The sequence below is a fragment of the Emydura macquarii genome, unplaced genomic scaffold (genome assembly GCF_026122565.2).
Source record: "Emydura macquarii macquarii isolate MOO-44397 ecotype Brisbane River unplaced genomic scaffold, CSIRO-AGI_Emac_v2 contig_554, whole genome shotgun sequence".
Taxonomy (NCBI): domain Eukaryota; kingdom Metazoa; phylum Chordata; order Testudines; family Chelidae; genus Emydura; species Emydura macquarii.
Genome location: NW_027130691.1, coordinates 1,896,537 through 1,917,841, shown reverse-complemented (window position 1 = coordinate 1,917,841; position 21,305 = coordinate 1,896,537). Strand labels below are relative to the sequence as shown.

The following is a 21,305-nucleotide window of genomic DNA, read 5'->3' as shown; positions in this document are numbered from 1 at the left end:
ATAAAGTCAGCATTTCTCATGGCAGGTGCAGGCTACCTTTTCCTGCATCCATTCCAGTCAGTGTGGCTAGCTGTTACCTGGCCAACAAGCCAGGCATTTTAAAAAGCAAAATCATTATTGGCAAGGCAGGGGAAGAGCAGGCTAAGAAATGGGAAAGGATAACGCTGATGTCAGAGGCTTTTCAATGAACATTTGCAGACTGTAGCCTTTGGAAAGCATTGCATCTCAGGCACACTTCACCCACTGAGAAGGGAAGCAGCAGACATACTAAGAGCAGCAGCAGTTAACACCAAAGGCTTTTAGTTTCCATTTTATAGTGCAGAGGCCTGTCTCCCAGCCACCCTGCACAGGTGTTTGTGTCACGCAATGTTTGTAATAGGACAGGCATCTAGATCAAGTGAACAGAGCACAATAGGGAGCCAGGACTCCTGGGTTCTTTTCCCAGTTATGCCACCGATGGCTTACTATTTAAAATGTATAGTATGGCAACTCCTGAAGGCTACCCAGGTCAGGACCTTATTGTGCAAGGTGCTGTCCAGACATATAGGAAGGGACAGGCCCTGCCTGAAAGAGCTCACTTGCTGTGAAACATTAAATCTCACCCTAAGTCATCTGTCCAAAGGAGCCTACGGTCATTGGGCATGCAAATCTTTCTCACTGAAATTCGCTGGGAGCCAGGTGCCTATTGAAACACCAGCCTTAACCCCTCTGGGCCCCCGCTTCCTCAAGTACATTTGGGGATAACAATCTACCCAGTTAGAAAAATACCTGCAGATGGAGAGTGCTATATAGTAAGTATTAATGTCCCTGTTAGAAACCAAAGGGCAGATCTGCAGGTACAGCCGCTGCCCTTCCTCTGCTTCCCCTCCCCGAAGTAGCTTGGGAAAGCAGCACTGCACTGCACAGCCTTCGGAGGGGATTGCCTGCCGTCAACTAGGTTTGAGAACGAACAACAACAGCGACTCCTTGGGCATCCTTGGCTACTCACCGGCCTTTGTAGAGAATGCAGCCTGCCAACACTTGAGGTGAACGCTGGCAGGTCTGCAAGATGAGAGCTGCTTTCAGTAACAGCAGGGGGTCCACCTGTGCAGGGAGAGGAAGACAAACCATCAAACCGCAGGGAATAATCCAAGTAGCGAACAGAAATACACCGGGCACATCTCAATGTAACACGCTACTCTAACGCCCAGGAGAGTTACCTTGGTTTTGTCCAAGTTCCAAAGGGAATTGAAGATCTTGTGCAGGTCACTGGTGTTTCTCTGAATATGCTCGATGTACCTGTCCCACCGCGTGCCCAGCTCCTCTCGAGAAAACACCTGCAGAAGAAGGAATCCCCATGGCTGCAGTCTACATGGATCCAGAGTGCCCGAGGCTGTGACTGTTTGGGGAAGCGTGTCTCTAAACAGCAACTCTTGAATGAAACCTCAACAAAAACACTAAAATCCGGAACGGGGATCCTGTCTGACAACAGCTGCTCTTGCCTATCAGCGAAAGCCCAGCCTATGGAGGATTTCCTGCTGCCGGACGAGAGAGGGCAGACAGCACAGGCCAGATAGCGTAGCAACCCCACAGCTCAGCCCTCAATCTCACAGTTGTCTGCAGTGCGCTTTGCATTACTGAAAAGAGAGACCAGGTGGGGAAGGACCCCTCCAACCTGGGATGGGATGCTGAGTGCCTCATGGGAAGAGAGTACTCAAACATCCTCGCAGTCCAATGACAAGGGGACAGCCCATAAGACCCTGGTGTGCAACAAGTACGGCAGCAAGATGAGCGAAGGTGACCTTTGGTTGCACCTTGGCATGCGGCAGCAGTTTGTCATGGGGCAGGAAGTTGCCAGACTCTCTACATGCCTCTGGAATCCTGCATTCAGGTCTAGGAACACCATTCCCGAATCTGAAGGCAGCAAAGAGACAGAAAGCTACACAAAAGTGAAGCGAGGCTAGAGAAAGGAGGAGTTAGATCTGCGTAGCTAGGCTAAGGGGAATGAAAACCACCTACATGTATTTGAGAGGTCTAAACTCTAAGGAGCCAGGGGAATGATGTACACTGGGGTGGGGGGCAGAAAGGGAACATGATGGGGGAACAAAAGAAGGAAACTTCAGGCTGAACATGAGGAAATCTTCCCATGAAATCATAAGTGGGGTCGTCTCCCAAGGGAAGCAGCGGGTGCCTCATCACTTGGGATCCTGACGACGACAACAACATAGAAAAGACTCTAGGCAACGACCTTGCCTGGTGGGGATGGGACCTAAGGACTTCCCAGCTGGTGTTCCTGTGATCGCAGTGCTGCACTGGTGGCAGGAGGGCCAGAGACATGCCAGCCTCCACAGAACTGGGCAGGCTTCAGCCATTCCTGGACAGGCCCATGCCCTCGTCCTGATCAGGGAGAAACACCCAACCCTGTTCAGCAGCAATTACCGTGTAGGCACGACACACAGATCCATTGTAAAATCTGAAGAGTCCAATCAATAGATCCAGAAACTGTTTACAGCTGACATCAGGGAGATCGACGGCACAGCCCAGCACCTTCAACACACAAGGGGACAGAAGAAACGTTCCTGAAGCTGCGAGGGGACAGGAGAAGCGAACGGCTGCTGCACTCCCCAAAACTCAGCTTGGGAAGCTCCATGAGTAGCTACACATATGGGGAAAAGCACAGCTCGATGCACGGGTGCCAAGGGATCCCTGGCTGCAGAGGCAGAAGTAATTAGTGCTGGAAAGCCAGAGCTTTAGGTACATACGATCCATTCCCTCACAATCTCAGGTGCCTGGAACTCTAGCTGAATGTTTAAATGGTCAAGAATATCTTCCCCTAACTGAATTCTTAGAGGCTGAATTCACTAGCTAAAGGGCAAGAGAAGAGGGTTTCCACTTCCTCCAACAGGGAACAGACAGTGAACTTAACGTCTGAGAAGCCAAGAAAGTAACTAGACTGTCAGAGTGCTGCCAGTCTGGGAGAGCTTGCTGCAGTGTGGCTTTACCCCGCCGGAGGGGGACTGCCCACCGAACAAGCTGGGGGTGTCCCTGTCCAGCTCTCAGAGCATGTGACCACATCACATCAGATAAACCAGATATGCCCCTAAAATGAAAAGTCTGCTATCGCTGCCAAAGAACTTTGCAGCAGGGAACGAGCATCCCAGCGCTTTGTTATAAGTGACATTACATGGAGCTCTGTGTTCAGCTACTTCATACCTTTTCCACTGGCCCACAGACCCTCTCTAGCTGTTGAATCCTACAGCTGCAGGGCTCTGCTGAATGCTGTCAGGCCATCTAAGAGAACAACCCTTATAACAAGCAGCTAGTTTGATACAACAGTAGATACTTTCTCTGACTATCCAAGATCCTCATTTTCACTCACCCAGAGATACTCTCCATCCACCCGTGTCGCAAACTTGAGCTTTCTCAGCCGGATGAGACGAGGGGGAGCACTGGAGATCTCAGTTATGCAGCGTACCACTCCTGCAATCTGTCCACACAGCAACTCCTGCTGGTCAAGGGGAGTCTGTGAGAGGAGGAGGGGAGAGTGAATTTGTCAGCATTCTCGGAGAGCTGGGAAGTCATCACATTTACACAGCAGCACGATGGAACTGGGGTGATATAGGAAACACGGTCTTTTATTTTAGGATATGAACAAAGGTTTGGTAATACCATGCACAGTGAATGCACTGACTTTTCATCCCGTCACAGAGACTGAGGTCTTATTTAAGCACAAGTAACATGACCAAGAAAAACAAGAAGAATTAGTAAGTCTCATCCGTATGGTGAAGATTTTGTTAGTTATTTTTAGTGCAAGTCAGGGACAGGTCATGGGCTGTAAACAAAAATTCACAGAGCTCATGACCTGTCCCTGACTTTTACTAAAAAGAACCATGACAAAATGGGGCTAACGGGGGATGAGAGCCCAAGCCCTGCTGTGGGAGAGGAGACCTCCGAGACCCTCCCGGCTCGCCAGGTTTCAGAGCCCAGGCTCCAGCCTGAGCCCAACCTCTACACTGCTATTTTAACCCCCGCAGCCTGAGCCCTGGGAGCCCAGCTCAGCTGAGCCAAGCTAGCTGGGGCCCTGCCATGGTCTTTTATTGCAGTGAAGGTGTATCCTTGAGGCCTCCAGCTGGAAAACAAGGCGTGCTGCCGATCAGGACGGAGCTATATTGGCACAGCTGCTCTAATTAGGTGCCTTAAAAAAATACAAATACAATAAAAATAAAAATAAACTTTCATAAACACCGAAGTTACAGATCTAACCCAAACCCGAGACATTTGCAAGCGCCACCATTCCAAGAATAGAAGGCTGGCTTTGGACGTACTTTATATATAAAAACTGTATGCAGCTCCACACAGACAGACAATTACCTGAGAGGGATAGAAGTAGCAAATGCCAGCTCTTGTGGGATCCCCTTCTTCCTTTACCTTTGAACCATCATAAAGGAAAAAGTAGTTCCACCTGCAAAACCAACATATTGACAGATGTTTGCTGTTCCCATGTCTTTGATTTCTGCTGATATTTCTTTCCACCTCCCAATTCTCTAGCAGAACTCTGCTTTTTATGGTGTGATGCACAAATGTTTGAAAAACAGGAATGGCAGATGTGCATCATTCCTTCATGCAGCCTCACCCATGGATTTTGGAGGTGGAATCAGGGTGGAGAAAGGAGACTCCAAGGATCTGGGCTATTAAACTCTCCCAACTTTCTGGGTTTAAAATAGGTGCCAGTAAACCTGTGCCTAAGTCTAGAGGAGAAAGGCATGGATTCGTGATCCATTTTCCAAGTCTGATAGCACAGAGCATTTATCACTAAGTATTTAGGAAAAATTCTCAACTACAAGCAGCATGGATTGGTTCCCAATAGTTTCATTGGCTCTTGCTTCATGTTGAACTGACTCCAACATATGCAAGAAAGTACATAAAATGGGAGCTTCCTTTTGACCAGTGATGGTCTTAGACTCACAGCTTTGCGTCCTTACTGATTAACTATAAGTCTTTTAGCTACTGTTTTCTTTGTAGGCTGCATGTGCCAATCATAAACTTTGTGCACAACGGTCTCCAGGGAAGAGTGCTAACTAAACCACAGGAAGTCTGAAGTAAGAGGACTGTGCAATTCAAAAAGTGAAGCTAAAGAACACAAGTTACTCTCCATCAAAAAGCAGAGACTAAACTTGGGCTGTAAGCCTGGAATGCCCCATCACTGAGACGGGAAGGTTGGTAAGGCATTGCTTTCGGAATCAGATCTCAATTCTATCCATAGCTCTGTCAGACTCCCTGTGACACCTTAGACGAGTCATTTAATTTCTCCCTGTCTCAGTTTCCCACCTGTATAATGGGGACAATAATATTCCCGTGAGGATAAAATTTATTAATTTGTATGTGGCAGTCACATATTACTGTGACGAGCACCTGAGAAATACATTTGCCTAGAAACAAATGTGCACAGCTAAAAACAAAAAGGGAACAGAGCCCACAATTCACAGCTTGTGTCCCAGCACCAACTAGCCAGAGCCTGGGGACTTTTGTACCAACACCTCAGGGAGCGTCTCTCTAGTTCTGACACAGGTCAGATGGTATGGTGGCACTATACATGACTCAAACATGCTAAGACGACGTGCACGCCCATCTGTTGGACTACTGCAAACAGGCCAATTCTGGCCTCCATGTCAGTCATGCAACATTCCCTTGCAACTCTACAGCCTGTACAACGAGTGCTACTCACCAAGAAGCTGAGTTAGATTCTGATAGAATGGAGCTGGCCATTTACATCAGATTATTTTAATCATGTCTCATCACCCTGAGGAGCACTTTCTCCTCCAAAGCAAGTGATGCAAACAACTCATTATTTTCAGCAGTAAATGTATTGTTCCACCAATGCAGACTCGGTAGACTTCAGTGGGGTTTGGCTTTCGGTGATGAATATGTTGGAGATTTGATGTGCCTTCTTTGTTAAAATACTGATGTCAGCAGTGCTCCTTCCGCCTTATTTACATGAAGAGTAAATGTACCAAAGTGCCTTAATTTTGAAGGTTTATCCCACAACTCTGCGGAGTCTAGGCAGCATTAAAGTCTCTTCAAAACTTGTGTTCACCAATTCTGAGACTGAACCAACAAAGCTACTTTATGAAAGTGTTCCAAACAGGAGGAAAACCATTTTAAGTGCCTGTAATGAATCAGAAAGCTACAGAAAGCATGAATTTGGTCATCGGAAACAAAGAGCTACAAGAGGTAGATCTCAAGACACTACACTGGTTCTTTCAAGTTATTCAAGTTTATTATTTAATATTTTAAGTGGATATCTTTGCAAAGTCACCACAACACAGAGATTGTTCACTCTCAGAGGAACTCCCGTTCAGGGACCATCCATTGAAGGTTCAGTTCCTTGAATAAGTTCTTGCTTGTGTGACACAAAAGCTGAACGATTTCCTGTGGTCTCCAGTGTTGACGTTGCTTTTCTAATGCTAGAGTAAAGAATGAATAGATTAATACTTGGATGCCTTTGCTCAACTGACATGTGATCCAACAGAGAGCAGCTGACAAGCATTTTCAACAAGGGAACTAACTTGTGCATGAGTGAGACATGGGACAGAAATAAGCCTTCCATTTAACCAGCACAGTTACATTTAATATGCCTGGAATATCACCTGGTTACATCAGGGCTTAATCATGCAGGAAGCTGACAATCAGATAGAAAAGCTCCTAACAGGAATGCAAAATGAAGGAACTGTGGATCAACTAATCTAAGGGCTGCACTAGTCACTTAATTGAACCAAATTTGATTTTCCATCTTATTAACAGGAACATAGGGACTGCCACAGCAGATCAATGACTCATCTAGTTTGCTGCCCTGTTTACAACAGTTGCCAGCATCAGATGCTCCAGAACAGGCACAAACCCACGGTAATAGAAAAGCCTGGTCACAGGAGAAGTTTCTTCCTAACTCCCATTAGTTAGCGGCTGTCCTTCATTACTGCCTCTCATCCAGGGCCTCAAAGGGCTCTGTCAACATTAACGAGGTGAGCGAGGCAAGGCAGAGAGTTGCTGTACACCCAACCCGCCCCCTCCGCCTCTGAAAGTCAGCAAGGGCCCTGATAAATCGTGTCACCGGCTGGGCAGGGAACGCGCAGTAACCCGGCCCGCGGGACCCGCGGCGGCGGAACAGAAAGGCGTGCACCCAAGGGGGATGCAGTGCGGAGAAGAGGCCGATCCCCCGACCGCTGCTCACTGCCTCGGCTGTCCCCACGCAGCTGAGTTGGCATCTGTCCCAGGGACCCCCGCAGCACCTCCTACCCGGCACCGGTTCGGAACCGCCCCCGGGAAGAGCCGCGCTAACCCGACTCGGAAGCACTCCCCCGAGAGAGCCCGCCCGCCCCAGCCGGCCCCGGCCCCGGCCCCGACCTGCGAACTGCCAGACCCGGCGCTGCGCGCGCTGCCGAAGAAACCCGCCCCGCGCCCGGGGGAAGGGCTGGGTCCCCGGGGCCTGGGCTCTGCCCCCCCGTGCCCCGCCCGGCGGCGACGGTGCAGCGGGGGGTTCCGTAGTTCATCCGCGCCGCTGGGCGCCCCGCCCCCGCCCAGAACCGAACCAAGCCACGTTCACAGCCGGCCCCGAGCTTCCCTAGGCGTGTCCCCCCCCCGCTACCGGGCACGTGTGTGTATGTGTGTGGGGGGGGGTGTGTGTGTGTGGGGGGGGGGGGATCTGCCCCGCAAGGGCACGCGCCGTGCCTCAGAGCCGGGCCCCGCCCCGCGCGGGCAACAGCTGGGCTGGGCTGGGCTCGGCTCCACCCCACCGAGCTCCATTCCTCGCGCTCCCGAACCCGCCCCACGGCGCCCGGCCCGGCCTGTCCCTACCTGGCGGAGCCGAGCGGAGCCACTTCCGGGGGGGGGGCTGGCGAGCACATGATACCTAGCGGCACGTGACTGCCCCGCCCCCTTCCCCTGCCTCTACGGGAGCCGGGCAGGGACAGCGCCGCACGCGCCCCGCTCAGATCGCGGCAACGTCCCTCCCCTTCCCCCCCCGCGGGCCGGGATGGAGCCGGCCGGGCCCTGGCACCGCGCGGGCCGCCTGAGGCGAGGCCGACACCGAGACCGCGGGCAGCAGGCGGGGGGCGAGGCCGGGCGCGGCGAGGCGGTGCAGGGGCGGCTGCGGGAGGCCCGGTGAGTGCCAGCGCCCCGCCCCGCCCCGCCTTCCCTTCCCCCCCCCTCCCCGGCGCCGGGTCACCCGCGGGCGGCCCCGGGCCGCGGAGCACCTCCCCCACCCCTCACCCCCGGCCCGGCCCGGCCCGGCCCCCGCCCGCCCGCCCGCTGACGGCTGCCCCGCTCCCTTCGCCCCCCAGGGAGGAGCTGCTGAGCTCCGCCTTCTGGGCGCGCAGCCACGGTGAGTGGGGCCCGGGGCCGCGGGGGATGGGGGAGGGGCGGCCTTGCTGGGAAGAAGTGAGGCGGGGGGAGCCGAGGAGGAGGGGGGCTGGGGTGTGGCGGGCGGGTGGGGGGGACGTGGGCGGGAGACGGAGGCGCGCGGCCGGCCTGTCGCAGCCGGGGCCCTGCTGGGCCTGTCCCGGCCCAGTCCCGGCTGGACTCAGCCCCCAGCTTCCCTCACTGGCCTTGAGTCCGGGCCGCACCCGCCCCGCCTGTGGCCGCCCACGGTAACCACACCAGCAGGCTCCGGCGAAGCCGTTCCCTGTCCCGGCTGGGATGCCCACCTTAGGCAGGATGTCGAAGAGGCGGCGATGAGTACGGGGGATAGAAGCACGGGAAATGCTCCCCTGCTCACCGCTTGCCAGGTCTTCTGTGCTGCAGTCAGTGCAGCTGGCTCCCTCCTGCAGCTGCTGCTAGGGGGATGTGCGGAGCTGTGCTCACTTCCCCACTCAGTCCTACTGCTCTGGGCTGGGAAATCATAGCGGGTTTCCCCACCTGCCGTCCAGCCATCTGTTTTGTGCACCGCTTCCTTTAGCAGGGAGAACTGGGCTGGTCCCAGGAGTGCAGTGAATGGGGCTTGCTTCCTTTCTCCTGGGACAGTGTGTGCTGAGCACACGAGATTTAAATATCTGCAGCAGAACAGGAAAACTATCTAAGCACATCTCATACTTCTGCATTTCTGATGCCTGCCTGACATTCATTTTCTGCAGAAGCCATTCAAGACTCTCTCAGCAAATGCTCAGAGCAAGGAGGAAAAACACCAGGGTCTATGTCAGAAGTTCTTTGTTCATTTGAAAACCTGCAACTTGAACCATCCCAGCAGCCAGTTATGAAACCCAGTTCGCATTCGGAAGAGCCAGCTTGCAAAAGCAGTCCCTTGCGCTGTGTATGTTATGGCATTGGAAACTTTTCCTCTTGTGTCATTTCTCGATTCCAACTAGCATTCTTGCTTCTGTTACTGGAGAAGTTACAGGTAAGAACACCACCATATGTTGGAACAGGTGGATACTTGGCTCTGTAACTTCTAACACATTTTTTCTCTCTCGTAGATTCCCAAAAGTCAGTGCTACATTTTTGATCCTTTGTTTTCTGAGTTGGAAATTGGTGTTCTGAATGACCTAGGTGTAACAATTGTCCTGGAGAATGAGGTAAACTCTAAACTGTGACATGTTTATTGAATGGGGGAAAAAACACTCCAGAGAAATCAAAACAATCCTTCCACCATGTGCCTCTGATGTGGACATATTTGCAGGGGTTTTGCCTTTCACTTAATTCTAGTCTGGTCAATGCAAAGTTTCTCCTGTAGCTCTGTTATAGTTCCCATAGAGGCTAGGTGTCACTTTTCTTAGGCAGCCGTCAGCTGTAGTTCTGCTACCATACAAGACACCAGCTTTTCCCTTGCTTTGTTGGTACGTTCAGCCAGCCAAGAAACCTGCTGAGCTTAAACAATGTTGGGCACTTTTAAATGGCCTTTGAGTGCCACTGAGTGACCCTTGTGCTTACAGAACCGGGGAAGCTGCTTGTAATTTTAAGCAATGCTGTTTATCTGCAGGAGGGAAAACACCATGTTCATGAAGTCACCATCTTTTATATGATCCACTGTGGAAAAGCTCTGTATAACAATCTGCTCTGGAGTAACTGGTCTATGGATGCGCTGTCCAAAATGATCATTATTGGGAACAGTTTTAAAGGGATTGAAGAAAGGTAGGTACCAGAAAAGATTAATGTTCTCACATCTAGGGCAGAAGTCCACTCACTGACTCTCACTACAGCAGTCATCCCTTATGGTTAGCTGCTGCCTTTTCATACAGAACTTAAAATCATCAGCTCAATGAAATGTCTTCTGCACTTTAATTAAATTTCAATCTATCAGCAAAGCTTTGACTTGCTGTCCAGTCTGTGGCCTTTCAACTGAGAGCTAGTCAGTCAATTAAACTTAAGCTGCATCTCAAGGGCTGGTAAAGTAATTGTTTATCCTTCCTATTATGTTACCTCCACTTTCCACAACTGGAGTTGCTAGATGTCTAGATTTCTCCTTTACTACCCCTCTTTGGAAAGGTTATGGGCTAAGATCACCAGTTGGAGAGCAAGACTATGCTCTTATCAACCTGGGACTTGTCAGTTTCTAAACACCCTTTGCTGACTCTGAGCAGACCTCAGAATAGCTTGAGTTCATTATGAACCAATATTTAAATGTCTTCGAACTTGCCCCTTACACCAGTCCAGTTGCTTTTTCTAGTTTTCATGTGCACAGAAATAGGTGAAATCTACCTCACCCCTTATCTAAATCTAAGCCTGATGCTAAGAGCTTTATTTGTGCTTTCCTTGGAATAGACATTTTATACGTTCTGTGCAACTAACTTCAGCTTTGTGTGTTAACTAACTTCATTTTGTCTTTTGTTTTGGAAGCATGTTGTATTAAATCAACAGTAAAGTCAAGTGGGCCCAGGACTAAAATTTGTCTTTGTTTCTAGGTTGTTGGCACGAATATTAGAGCGAGATTATTTGTACATAGCAAAGGTACAGTTTCTTAAAATAGCAAACATGACTATATTGTATTAGATAATCATCTCAGTCACTAGCTATTGATGGTAAATCAACAAGAACATGGTATTCTGGTAAGAGTCCCTGTTGTTGGTTTGCACATGCTAGAACACTGGTTTTCAACCTGGTGACTGCAGACTAAGATTTCCAAAGGGGTCTGCACCGCCATTTAAAATTTCTTAAAGGTCTGCAACTGAAAAAAGGTTGAAAACCACTCTGCTAGAGATAGAGGTGTGGCAGGAGCCTACCTCAGCTGTTTACATTAAGTGCTGGATGATGCTTAGCTTGGCTTCAAGCAGTCTCACATGTGTTCTAGTTTCCACATATTTTACCATGATTGATTTTGGTTATGGAAATCATGTTCCCTTGTGTCTTGCATAATCATGCTGTTCAACCCCTTCTAGGTTTTAAAAGGGACAGAGGAAGCTGCATTTCCAATTCATCCACAGTATATGGATATATTTAATGACACCTCCATCCACTGGTTTCCTTTACAAAAACTCAAGGAGCTCCCAACCGAAGCCTGGCTGTTTCAGGAAGAGCCAATGTACCAGGAATGTGATGACCTAGAGATAATCAGGAAATAGGACAAATAGAGTTTATCCTACTGCATGCTAAGACCAGAACCTTAATTGCTCTTTCCAGTTTGTGCCTGTTCTTAGAGGGCCACATTCACTTATAGTAAGTGGATGTTAAACTCACTTACCAGAATTGACACAGCTGACAGGGGCAAGACCTTAGGGCAGCTGATGGACCCCACTCACTAGGGTTAGAAGTCTCAGTATGGCTTCGCCCTGGGAGGGGAGGAATACAGCTCTTGCCTAGGTGGAAATTAAGTTAAGTGAGAAACTCTTGTATGGTTTTTGCATAGCTGATATGATTGCTAATAAATATAGTTTAAAGGGTGATAACTGCTTGAATTTCTCCCTCAACACCACCTTTTAAACACTAACTTTACCAACACATGCTGTGTCTGAACAGCACTGTTAAAAAAAATCCATCAGATCTACAAATTCACCTCTTTATTGTAAGACATCCACACCCACCCTCTGTTAGCAGAGGGAACCTTGACGATACTTACTATGCACAATGCTCCTGGCACAGAGCACAATCCTTATTTGGCCATATCAATAAGACTCTGAAGAGAGGTTGGCACCCAAGTCTTTTCTCCTTGCACAAACACAACACCCCTGTCAATGTAAATCACAATTCGTCCAAATGTATACAATTGTTTCCCTTCATGTCGCTTCCCAATCACAGGCATGAAGACAATATTGTGTTCCTCTGCCTTTGTTTGAATGAGGTCCTTAAAATTCATTGGCACAGAGCTAGCAGCCATGCCTATGCCCCGCTGGGCCATGTTCTCAGCCTCTCGCCGCTCCTGCATAGCTTCATACTGGAAGTCTTTCCTCCGCTCTGTGTGAGTGAGATAGGCAATGTTTTCCCGAGCACCCGGTTGCATGTAGCCACCTGTTTGGGAAAGAGTGAAATAGGTGAACCGTTTTTGAACGTGATGCAATGATGAATCTAAATGCTGAGTGTCAAAGGTAGAGCAAACACCTAGTTCAGTGGGACAGGTTCAGAGGGGCAGTCTTGAATCCTGTTGTGCATGTGTTACAGTATTGGGTGCTAAAGAGATGGCATTTGACAAGGTTGTAGGAAGAGAATTAAACATGCAAAAGGTGGCAAAACAGAGGGAAATAAACTTTGAGAGAATGTTTCACCTGATTATCCTGCTAACAAGCTGTACTAATTCCCAACAGTGATTTCTCTAGGACATTTCTATAGTGCTGAGAAGCAGTACCAACTTTAACCACAAAGCAGTGATCACAGACGAGCTTTAGAAACCAAGTATCTGAACAGCCCCTCAGTCACTGACATGCAAACACACAGTTACAAGAGACTAAACAGCTTAATACCCCTGGCCCTTTAAATATGGAAACAGCAACTGTCCAAAAAGCCATGCATATTTCAGTCAACTGCAGCTATCAGAACAGCAGTCTAGTGCCACGCATTTCTGAAAGCGGCCAAAAGCATTTTTGTATTCATGCTTCTGGCAGGAGCTATGGAAATTCTGGTTAGCAGGGCTTATGGCTGAATAGAAACTCACACACAAGCATAAAGCACTGCTGGACTAGGAAGCACTAGGTAGGGTAGGAAAGGTAAGGTCTTCGCAATAAGTTACTTACCGACACTGGAAGACACAGCCCGGTTCATGATATCAAGCGCTTCATTAAATTTGTCCTTGATCGATGGATGTGCTAACACCTGGTCTGAGAACATAGACTTCCAACCAAGGTACCACTTGGTGATTTCTTCATAATTGGGGCTATTACTTAGCCAGGAACACAGCACCTGCAAAGAAATAGAAAAACATCAACGGGATCGCCACAAACATGGGTAAAAGCCTCCTCAGAATCAAGTACTTTGGTTCTAAATTAGCTTATACTAACAGAAGGGACTAATTCAGTGACAGCTCAGGCTGTTACAGTCTCATAAGGAAGCACAGTCTACATTCGATGTACATGGAGCCATCACTAAGACATGTCTGCATTTAACATTCAAGCCATTTCTGCCATGCAGTGTACATAAAGTCAGAATTCCAACTCCTGCCCTAACAAAATATTTTACTGGGCAATAGCCATTCACCACCATCTTATCACTGGCTTATTTAAAGCAGACGGTTCACTGCTTAGTTTAACTACACACCTGCAGCCATTTGGGGAAGAAGTGTTTCTCCAGAAGTCCAACAAGACTGGACACAGAGACCATCCCTTCCCAGTCGATCACCCAGTAAAATGCATCCATGTGCTGCTGGTGAGGGTTAATGACAAGCTCATTGAGACACATCCCTGGGGAGAGAAGAGAGAAGTCAGAATAGGAACTGCTCTGCTGTTAGATTGGCTTCTTTAAACTGCAAGAAGTACTTTAACTTATTCAGCCAGCGGTTTAAGAGCACTTAAATCAGAGACGCTGCCCAATAGGGTTCAAATTATTTAAACTGTTTAGATAATCTGAATAGCTACAGAAGCCATCTTGGCTCCAAAAAGGCAAGTATGCTAAATCTCTACTGCGTGCTACTCTCTGCTAGACCATGCATCTTAAACCACTACACTGAGTTTTACTTTAGGCTAGAGAGACATTAAACCAGTTTGGAAGGCATCGGAATTGGTTATGGGGTTCTGTGTAACTCAGGAGAACCTCGGTTTTTTGGCTTGCCTCACCTAGTTTAGGCACAATGTTTTTGACCATGAAAGCCTCCCAAGATCCTGGTGTAAACACTTCTTTCCAGGGCTGAAGGATCAGTTTGGCTGAGGAGTCACTGGGGTGCCATTTCTGCAGAGCATTTGCCAGCTTGTTTCGGATTGGAGAATATAAAGGCTCTAATCGAGACTGCATCAGTGGAAGCCAGGGATGAATCCAAGAGTGGATGGGGACTGTATCTGTCAGAGGGTTCCAGTTTTCAACCTTGAAACAAACAAAAAGTTACCACAACAGAAATAAATCTATCCAGGACTCCTCAATCCTTTTGCTGCCAAATGCACAGAGAATTCTAGTGAAGGCGTCTGACTGGTAATATAATTGCCCAGAGGCTCCAAAACAATAAGGTGATCAGACATATACAGCTCACTGTGGTTTGAACACTGGTTCAGAGCGTGGCTTCAGTGTAAACTGACTTCTCATCTTACCTCCTTCTGTAGTTTGGGGAAGATAAGCTGATCCAGAATATTATCCAATATCCAAACAGGAATAATATGCACCCAGCTGTCCAAGAAATCTACCATTGGGCCACAGTTTCTCGGCTGCCACTGTGTTATGATATTTCTTACGTACGGCATCCACATTTCCCACATCAGCCTAGAAAAATCAAAGTCAAGACTAAGGCTATAGCCTAGGGCTGATATAAATGAATATTAAACATTTGGTTTGTCTTTTATAGAGGACTTCAAGGAATTAAAAAAGCTACTCTATTTACATTGGACAGCTGGATTTTAACAAGACACTTCAGCTCATTAAAGGGCATCATCTGGACAGTGCATTTCCACCCACTCTTCTCCATCCCCCGGGAGCATCATTTGAGGGCGTTGCATACAAGTACCATTCATTTATTGGTCACCTGTGAAAAGCATCCGTTGCCAGGTCCTGCCCACTGTGCGATAACAACTGATCATTTTCTAAAAGCCTTTTCCACTTGGCTATAATTTCCGTGCCATACGTACAGTCCTGAAAAGAAAAAAAATGAGCTGGGGCAGCGTTTACTTCTCTCATGGTTACCAATGTGTGTGTAAAGCAGTGAGGTAATGGGCTGAGGGAGAAAGACCTTTTCCTTGCCACCCCTCCGCCAGACAAACAGCAAGCTGACAGGATGTGGCAGACATTAGTATCCCAGCAGGGTAAAACAGTGGAGTGGATTTAACATAGCAGACACCAGGGCAAAGAGAAATCAGATTTTTAACAGTAAGCTGCACACTACAGCTACGATCCTAAATGTTTTATCTACCACATGCTAAACAGCATGACTTGCTAGACAGCACATCCTTTAACTGCCAAGTTAGGTAGACATCCCATGTAGTGAAAAGAAAAGAGCTTGCCTTGCCATTTATTGTTTCTTCCGAGTACCAGCCCTCTGAAAGTCTGGCACCTTGATAAGGGGACCCCAGGCACTGGGCACCCAAACATCGAGACTCCCAGAATCTCCAGTCACTATAGAAAATCTTGGCCTTCAGCTTTAGCAAGCAGTGTCAGCAGCCTTCCTTTGATTAGCTGGTCAGGGTGCTCCCACATTTTACAGGCATACATTTCTCTCAGTATACCATGAATATACTGAGAGGTTTCTTAGGGAGCAAAACTAATGCCCTGCCATTTAGTCAACTTTTCAATCAAAGCGAACTGCAAAAATCTTTTCAGTTCTAACTGATAATGCACTGAAACCAAGCCCAGCACTCACCTGGAGGGGATCCCAGCTCTTGAAATAATCTTTCATGAGAGGAAAGACGATAGCTACTGCCAGGTCCACTCTATCGGACATCCTGTATTCCTCATAATATTTATCTTGGAGGGTTTCAAAAATCTTTGCACATTCCTCCAAGCTAAGTGGATCATCACAGTTGGGTTGCATTCGCCTCTCGCATTCCTCCACCATTTCCAGGACCTTGCTGAGGTTGCTAATGGCTGTCTCCTCATGCGAGAGGACTTCAGACATCTTCTGTATCTCATGGGTCAGGTTGACAACCATGTCTCTCTCGTACTGCAGCTGTCGGTCATTCTGGATGATCTCCTGCTCTGTGATGTCGATGAGAAGTTGCAAGTTGTGCTCCAGTTCTGGCAAGGCAAATGCTTGGGGCTTGGAGTCTTTGCCCAGTGGCTGCTGAGGATTGTCATCTGGGATATTATGCTTATGGCTGATTTGACTGTAACTGTAATAAACCCTTTGTTCCCGGCCAGTCATGTCTATAACCTTCCAACAAACAGAAACAAATGTGTCTAAACAGCCATAGTTCATATTAATATTAGAAGGAAACCCATTACCCAGGATTGAGAATGGAAGCTACCCTGGTAATTCAGCTACTCCCCATTAGTAACATGACCAAGTTATTTGAGTGGGAAGACTTAAGCTGGGGCTGCAGCAGTTTGGGATCCCTCTCAAAAGCAACTGCACACCATGCAGTTATAGCATAGCTTAGGGTTTGGAGTCACAGGTGGAAATAAGAGCAGAGAAAAGGTCTTTTCTGTTTTCCTGTATCTGGAGAGAAAGGACCATGTTTTCCCCATTTACCATTTCACATTATGAGGCTGTAAAAACAAGTTGTCTTACAACATAACGAACTGCATACTGCTTCTGCAGGAAAGCCTTAAGCAATTCTGTTTAAAGAAATGTGACTTCAGACAAGCAGGCGTTCACTGGCTGCACCAAGGACAAGTCCAGTCACTTCCCTCGGGGGTTGAGAATTTTGTTTGCATTAGCCTGTCAATAACCAAAGCTTATGACTGACGTTTGTTATGTTTGCCAATGATTCTCAAGTACTTGCAGTACCATCACTTGTGCCGAGAGGCAACAAGACCCTACCACATGTTCTGCAGATTTTCTGCTAAGTGTCTTTGTTCTGTCTTGTTTAGAAATAACTACAGAGGATGATACAATTTAGGCAGAGGCTAATCTCCCAGAGACTTACATAACCGTGACTTTGGATACTGGCCTTACCTTCACTTGGGACAGCTCCTTTTGAGGCGCTGCGAGCTGCTTGCCAATCCTGCCCTTGGCCTTCAATTCTTCTACTGTCTTGTAGGCATATTTGGGTTTTTTCTTGCCTCCACTGGGATCCTTCCTCCACTGGCTGAGCTCTTTCTGAAATTCCTAAATAAAAACCCAGAGTGAGACCAGAGATGCAGGTTGCTGGTCAGCCATGCAAGTCTATCATAGGATTCTTTACACAAGAATATTTCAGCTCAGGTCCCTTAAAGGCAGTATAGAACAACAATGGGGCAAAGATTAAAGCTCAATGGCAGGTGACCAGCTGAAACTCTGTGGTGGAGTCAAACATCTTATAGATGGTGCTGACCAGTACGTTTTTGGATCTTTTTCCAGGAGAGAGGGGAAAAAAAAAGACACCTTCAAAGGTTCCCATTATCCCAGCCAAACAAAGAGGTTTTACAGTCCTGGAGCACTAGCAAGTGACATTCCAGCAGCAAGGGCAAACCTATCATCATAAGTCTCTCTGGGATCAGTAAAAGATTTTCAAGGGCTAGAGAGAAAAAAAAAACCATTATTAACATAATCAAGTTATTTGAGTGGGAAGGCTTAAGATGGGGCTGCAGCAGTTTGGGGTTCCTCTCAAAAGCCAAGAGGAACAGAATCCACTTTCTATGACGTCAGCCTCCTGCATGCCGCTGAGCTGAACAGCTTCCCCTGACACGGGAGAGCGCCTTAGTACTACAGCCCAATTTCACACAACAGTGATGGGCACCTTCAACACCGAGTGAGCCCTACCCATGTGAAACAGATACAGCAAGAGTCATACCTCTTCAGCTTCTTCCTCTGAGTCAACAACAGGGAAATCCTGCAATGACTGACTGGTTCGTTCAGAGCCATATGCCCCTAAGGCCCCTTTGCCTTTCCTCTGCTTGGCCTCAATCGGATTGATGATACCTGGGGAATGAATGTCAGCTGTGAAGGGGAGACTAACCACTTGAACAGGAAAAGCCGTAAATAGGTTATCATAGAAAAAAGAGTTATCAAACTGGCACAGATCATAGAATCGCAGGACTGGAAGAGACCTCGAGAGCTCATCTAGTCTAGTCCCCTGCACTCATGGCAGGACTAGGTATTATCTTCCAGCCTGGCATTCTGTCTTTAGCGGTGCCAGTATTTAGCAGTTACATATTCTTATTGGTGGCCTTAAAATTTTCAGGCACTTTTAAAAACCCTGCTGTAGCATATTCCTCTGACGCTAACAAATTCTACAGCTCAGCTATACACTGCATAAAATAGCATTTCCTTTGATTGGTTCCAAGTTGACTGCCTTCTAATTTCAGCTCCCTCCTATGCTCTCCTTTTCATGCTAAATAATCAGAGACTGTGCAGTCTCCTACCCTATGTCAATTTCATCAAATTGTTATGATTATTTAAAATTAATACAACTGGATTTGATCTTGAAGATCCCACTTGTCTGCAGGAGAGGTGGACAAACAAGAACCAAGTTATTCATGGTCTCCAGGCTGCAGTTCCTTAAAGAGTCCCATCCCAGGCCCATACTCTTGGGGAAAACACACAGTACCTTGAGCATTCTTTCCAAGCCCTCTACCAGGGACATAACCCATTTTCTGAAGAAGCTTCTGCCCTATTCCCTTGGTGTGTCTCTCCCAGCTGCCGAAGTCCATGAAAGATTTGATCCCTCCTACAAATCCTTTCTGGCTGGGTTTGAAATTGCCACCCTGTTTAAAAAAATAAAACAAAAAAAACCAGATAGGTGATATATCACCAAACTCCTGGCCACCTGTCTCTAGAGGAGCCGCCTCACCAACCTGCGCACCGTACTGTTCTTCTCACTATCTGTCGGAGAGCCCTCTAGACCCACTGGTAGAGTTGAAGGTTTGTAGCCATGTTTCCATTATGGGCTGATCTACAAGACTATCATGGGCTGAAAGCAATTGATTTCAGATACTTTGCATCTGAGCAGTTGAAAAATGGGTTTTGATTTTTAATCCATTTAATTGGTAACTTGCTCATGCTAGTCACATGCAGTACTGTGAAAAGAAATTAATGGCAGAAATATTTATCACTGGTGGGTGGAAGCAAAACCTGGACATTCATTTACTTCAACCTCATTTGACTCAAAATGAGTATCAATGAAGGGAAGAGACTTGAAGCCTGGGAATGCAGCTCCCAAGAACATACTGCAATCCCTCAACACACACGAAGAAAAGCCTAGGGAAACTCCTCCCTCCACTGTCCCTGTGATTTTACTTAGCCACTGTTCTTCTGCCTCCTCAGCTGCTATATTACTGAGCCAGTCCCTAGACTGTACCATGGCTGGCGCTCCACAAATAACTTAAATAGGTTTTGTACTTTTATGAATAACTCACTGTTTTTAACTTCTTTGGTACAAACTCTTTAGGGAATTCTTCCTGCTTTATGGGCTTCTCATCCTCATCTGAATCTTCTTCTATCACTTCCTCAGCTGCAGCTTTCCTTAGCCCCGCACTGATGAAATTAACGGGGGCTGCGTAGTCGCGAGAACTGCACACAAAAAAAAAAAAAAAAAAAAAAAAAAAAAAAAAGAGATTCACAGTCATGCTTCACAACAGTGTTCCATTGAATCAGAACTTGAAATGCACACACTTACAGAAACACCTTGATGCAGGTTTTCGTGATCCCAAAATAAACTCAGTGTTAAGAAATAGAGTTAAAAGCTGTTAAATTCAAAATTTCTGATATTTCAGCTATGGAAAATGTTGGTTTTGAGTGTGCATGCATGAGGTTCTCTCTGAGTTGTAACCTAGCACACTGGTGATCTCTCTCACAAACCCTTTACTAACTGGGCAACAAGGAAACTAATCCTGGAACCAAACTATATGTAAAGAATTCAATCTGTCTTTCAAAACAGATTTGATAACACACTGAACTAAATACTAACCCCTCCCCTCTCCCACACAGATACCCTCCAAGGCCATTACAATCTCAAACTGGCCACAGTAGCACAAAGTGTTTCCTAGAGAGCTTAGCCTTCTGAATCAGGCTCTATATATCAAGCTGCCAGTGACTGAGTTACATCCATGGAAAAAATTACAAAATCAAATAGCCTCTGGAACTTATAAAGGAATCCCTCCAATAGTGCTTTCCCGACAGAGAGAAAAGAACTGCATGAAAAGTGAGGAATCTATTGGTGCTGCACAAAGGAATCGGCATCTCATTTGGACTCTTATTTTAGCGTATGCGCGACACTAATCATCGAGAGAAGAGCCCGTCTGTTCACAGCGTTAACAGAGTTTGCCGGGCACTGGTAACTGCTCATACCGTTTGCCTCCGAAGCTGGGCCTCTCATCGTCAGAGTCGTGCTCGGCCCACACGCCATAGGTGGCCTCCTCCTTGGTCTGCCAGTGGCGCTGGCGGTTGGGGTTGAACTCGTTCTGGAGGTCCCAGTCCGTGATTTCAAAGTTCTCCATCTCCACGTCGCCGTCGTCATCTTTGCCGTAGAGATGGGACATGGACATGATGGCCTGGGAGAGAGAGAGAGAGAGAGAGAGCAACGACCCGAGAGTCAGGGTGGGCGCGCCTAATGCAGACAGTGATGGGGGGGGGGGGGGGGCGGGTAAGCATGAAACTGACACGGGGGGGGGGGCAGGGCAGGGCCAGGGCCAGCGCCGGACGGTGACACGGGGGGGCAGGGCAGGGCCAGCGCCGGACGGTGACGGTGGGGGGGGGGGGGGCACGGAGCGCCGGACGGTGACACGGGGGGGGGGGGGGGGAGCAGGGCAGGGCCAGCGCCGGACGGTGACACGCCGGTTCCCAGCAACCAGCGCCGGACGGTGACGGAGGGGTCAGGACGCTAATGACACCGCCGGTTCCCAGCAATGGCGCGAGACCGGACCCGGTCGGGCGGGGGGGGAGGGGGGCGGGCCGCGTCTGTCCGGTCTCCAGCACTCACCGCGCGGGGAGGGCCGGCCCCGCCCGCGGTCACAAGGCCCCGGAGGCTCCGCCGGTTCCGGACGCGGCCCTACCGCTCGAAGACGGGACCCGCCGAACCTGCGCTGCGCCGCCGCTGAGCCGGAAACAGGAAGCGGCGGCCTTTTTACTTCCGGGTCACGCAGCGAATGCGCCGGCCCAAACCACGCCCTTGACCATAGAGACACCGAGGCAGAGCGGCCCG

General features: G+C 48.3%; 3 protein-coding genes across 10 annotated transcripts in view; 1 reads left to right on the top strand and 2 right to left on the bottom strand.

Annotated features, from left to right (window-relative positions):
* HPS4 (HPS4 biogenesis of lysosomal organelles complex 3 subunit 2) overlaps positions 1-8,918 on the bottom strand; it is a 23,119-nt gene extending 14,201 nt beyond the window's left edge. Inside the window, exons 1-7 of one of the 7 annotated variants that reach the window (XM_067539407.1) lie at positions 8,679-8,918; positions 5,705-6,443; positions 4,351-4,441; positions 3,359-3,502; positions 2,419-2,526; positions 1,200-1,316; positions 989-1,083 (exon numbers count right to left, since the gene is read on the bottom strand). In XM_067539407.1, the coding sequence (XP_067395508.1) occupies positions 989-1,083; positions 1,200-1,316; positions 2,419-2,526; positions 3,359-3,502; positions 4,351-4,441; positions 5,705-5,745 (596 nt within the window). In that variant the 5' untranslated portion in view covers positions 5,746-6,443; positions 8,679-8,918. The other 6 variants (XM_067539406.1, XM_067539412.1, XM_067539405.1 and 3 more) reach the window with 6 other exon arrangements.
* On the top strand, positions 7,875-11,722 carry SRRD (SRR1 domain containing). Its single transcript, XM_067539419.1, has 7 exons — positions 7,875-8,136; positions 8,316-8,356; positions 9,105-9,367; positions 9,444-9,542; positions 9,947-10,098; positions 10,869-10,914; positions 11,343-11,722. The coding sequence occupies exons 1-7, from the start codon at positions 8,009-8,011 to the stop codon at positions 11,523-11,525; spliced, it is 912 nt and encodes a 303-aa protein (XP_067395520.1). The 5' UTR covers positions 7,875-8,008; the 3' UTR covers positions 11,526-11,722.
* On the bottom strand, positions 11,370-21,305 carry TFIP11 (tuftelin interacting protein 11). 2 transcript variants are annotated; one of them, XM_067539404.1, is made up of 14 exons: positions 21,084-21,305; positions 20,453-20,655; positions 19,522-19,675; positions 18,714-18,870; positions 17,958-18,085; positions 17,141-17,293; positions 15,887-16,396; positions 15,056-15,162; positions 14,628-14,796; positions 14,163-14,406; positions 13,648-13,790; positions 13,128-13,293; positions 12,020-12,408; positions 11,370-11,504 (listed from the first exon to the last, which is right to left on the bottom strand). In XM_067539404.1, exons 2-13 carry the CDS (start codon positions 20,647-20,649, stop codon positions 12,053-12,055), a joined length of 2,484 nt encoding a protein of 827 aa, XP_067395505.1. In that variant the 5' UTR covers positions 20,650-20,655; positions 21,084-21,305; the 3' UTR covers positions 11,370-11,504; positions 12,020-12,052. The 2 variants fall into 2 exon arrangements, with proteins under 2 accessions (XP_067395505.1, XP_067395504.1); XM_067539403.1 differs by lacking the exon at positions 11,370-11,504 and having other exon boundaries at positions 11,944-12,408.

Bases quoted from the DNA above. Each gene is read 5' to 3' on its own strand.
- SRRD (XM_067539419.1), top strand. From the start codon at position 8,009: ATGGAGCCGGCCGGGCCCTGGCACCGCGCGGGCCGCCTGAGGCGAGGC. The intron at 9,368-9,443 runs GTAAGAACACCA...TCTCTCTCGTAG, and splicing joins TGTTACTGGAGAAGTTACAG to ATTCCCAAAAGTCAGTGCTA. The intron at 9,543-9,946 runs GTAAACTCTAAA...GTTTATCTGCAG, and splicing joins CAATTGTCCTGGAGAATGAG to GAGGGAAAACACCATGTTCA.
- TFIP11 (XM_067539404.1), bottom strand. From the start codon at position 20,649: ATGTCCATGTCCCATCTCTACGGCAAAGATGACGACGGCGACGTGGAG. The intron at 14,797-15,055 runs GTGACCAATAAA...TGATTTTTCTAG, and splicing joins GCAACGGATGCTTTTCACAG to GCTGATGTGGGAAATGTGGA. The intron at 13,791-14,162 runs GTGAGGCAAGCC...TTCTCTCCCCAG, and splicing joins AAACATTGTGCCTAAACTAG to GGATGTGTCTCAATGAGCTT.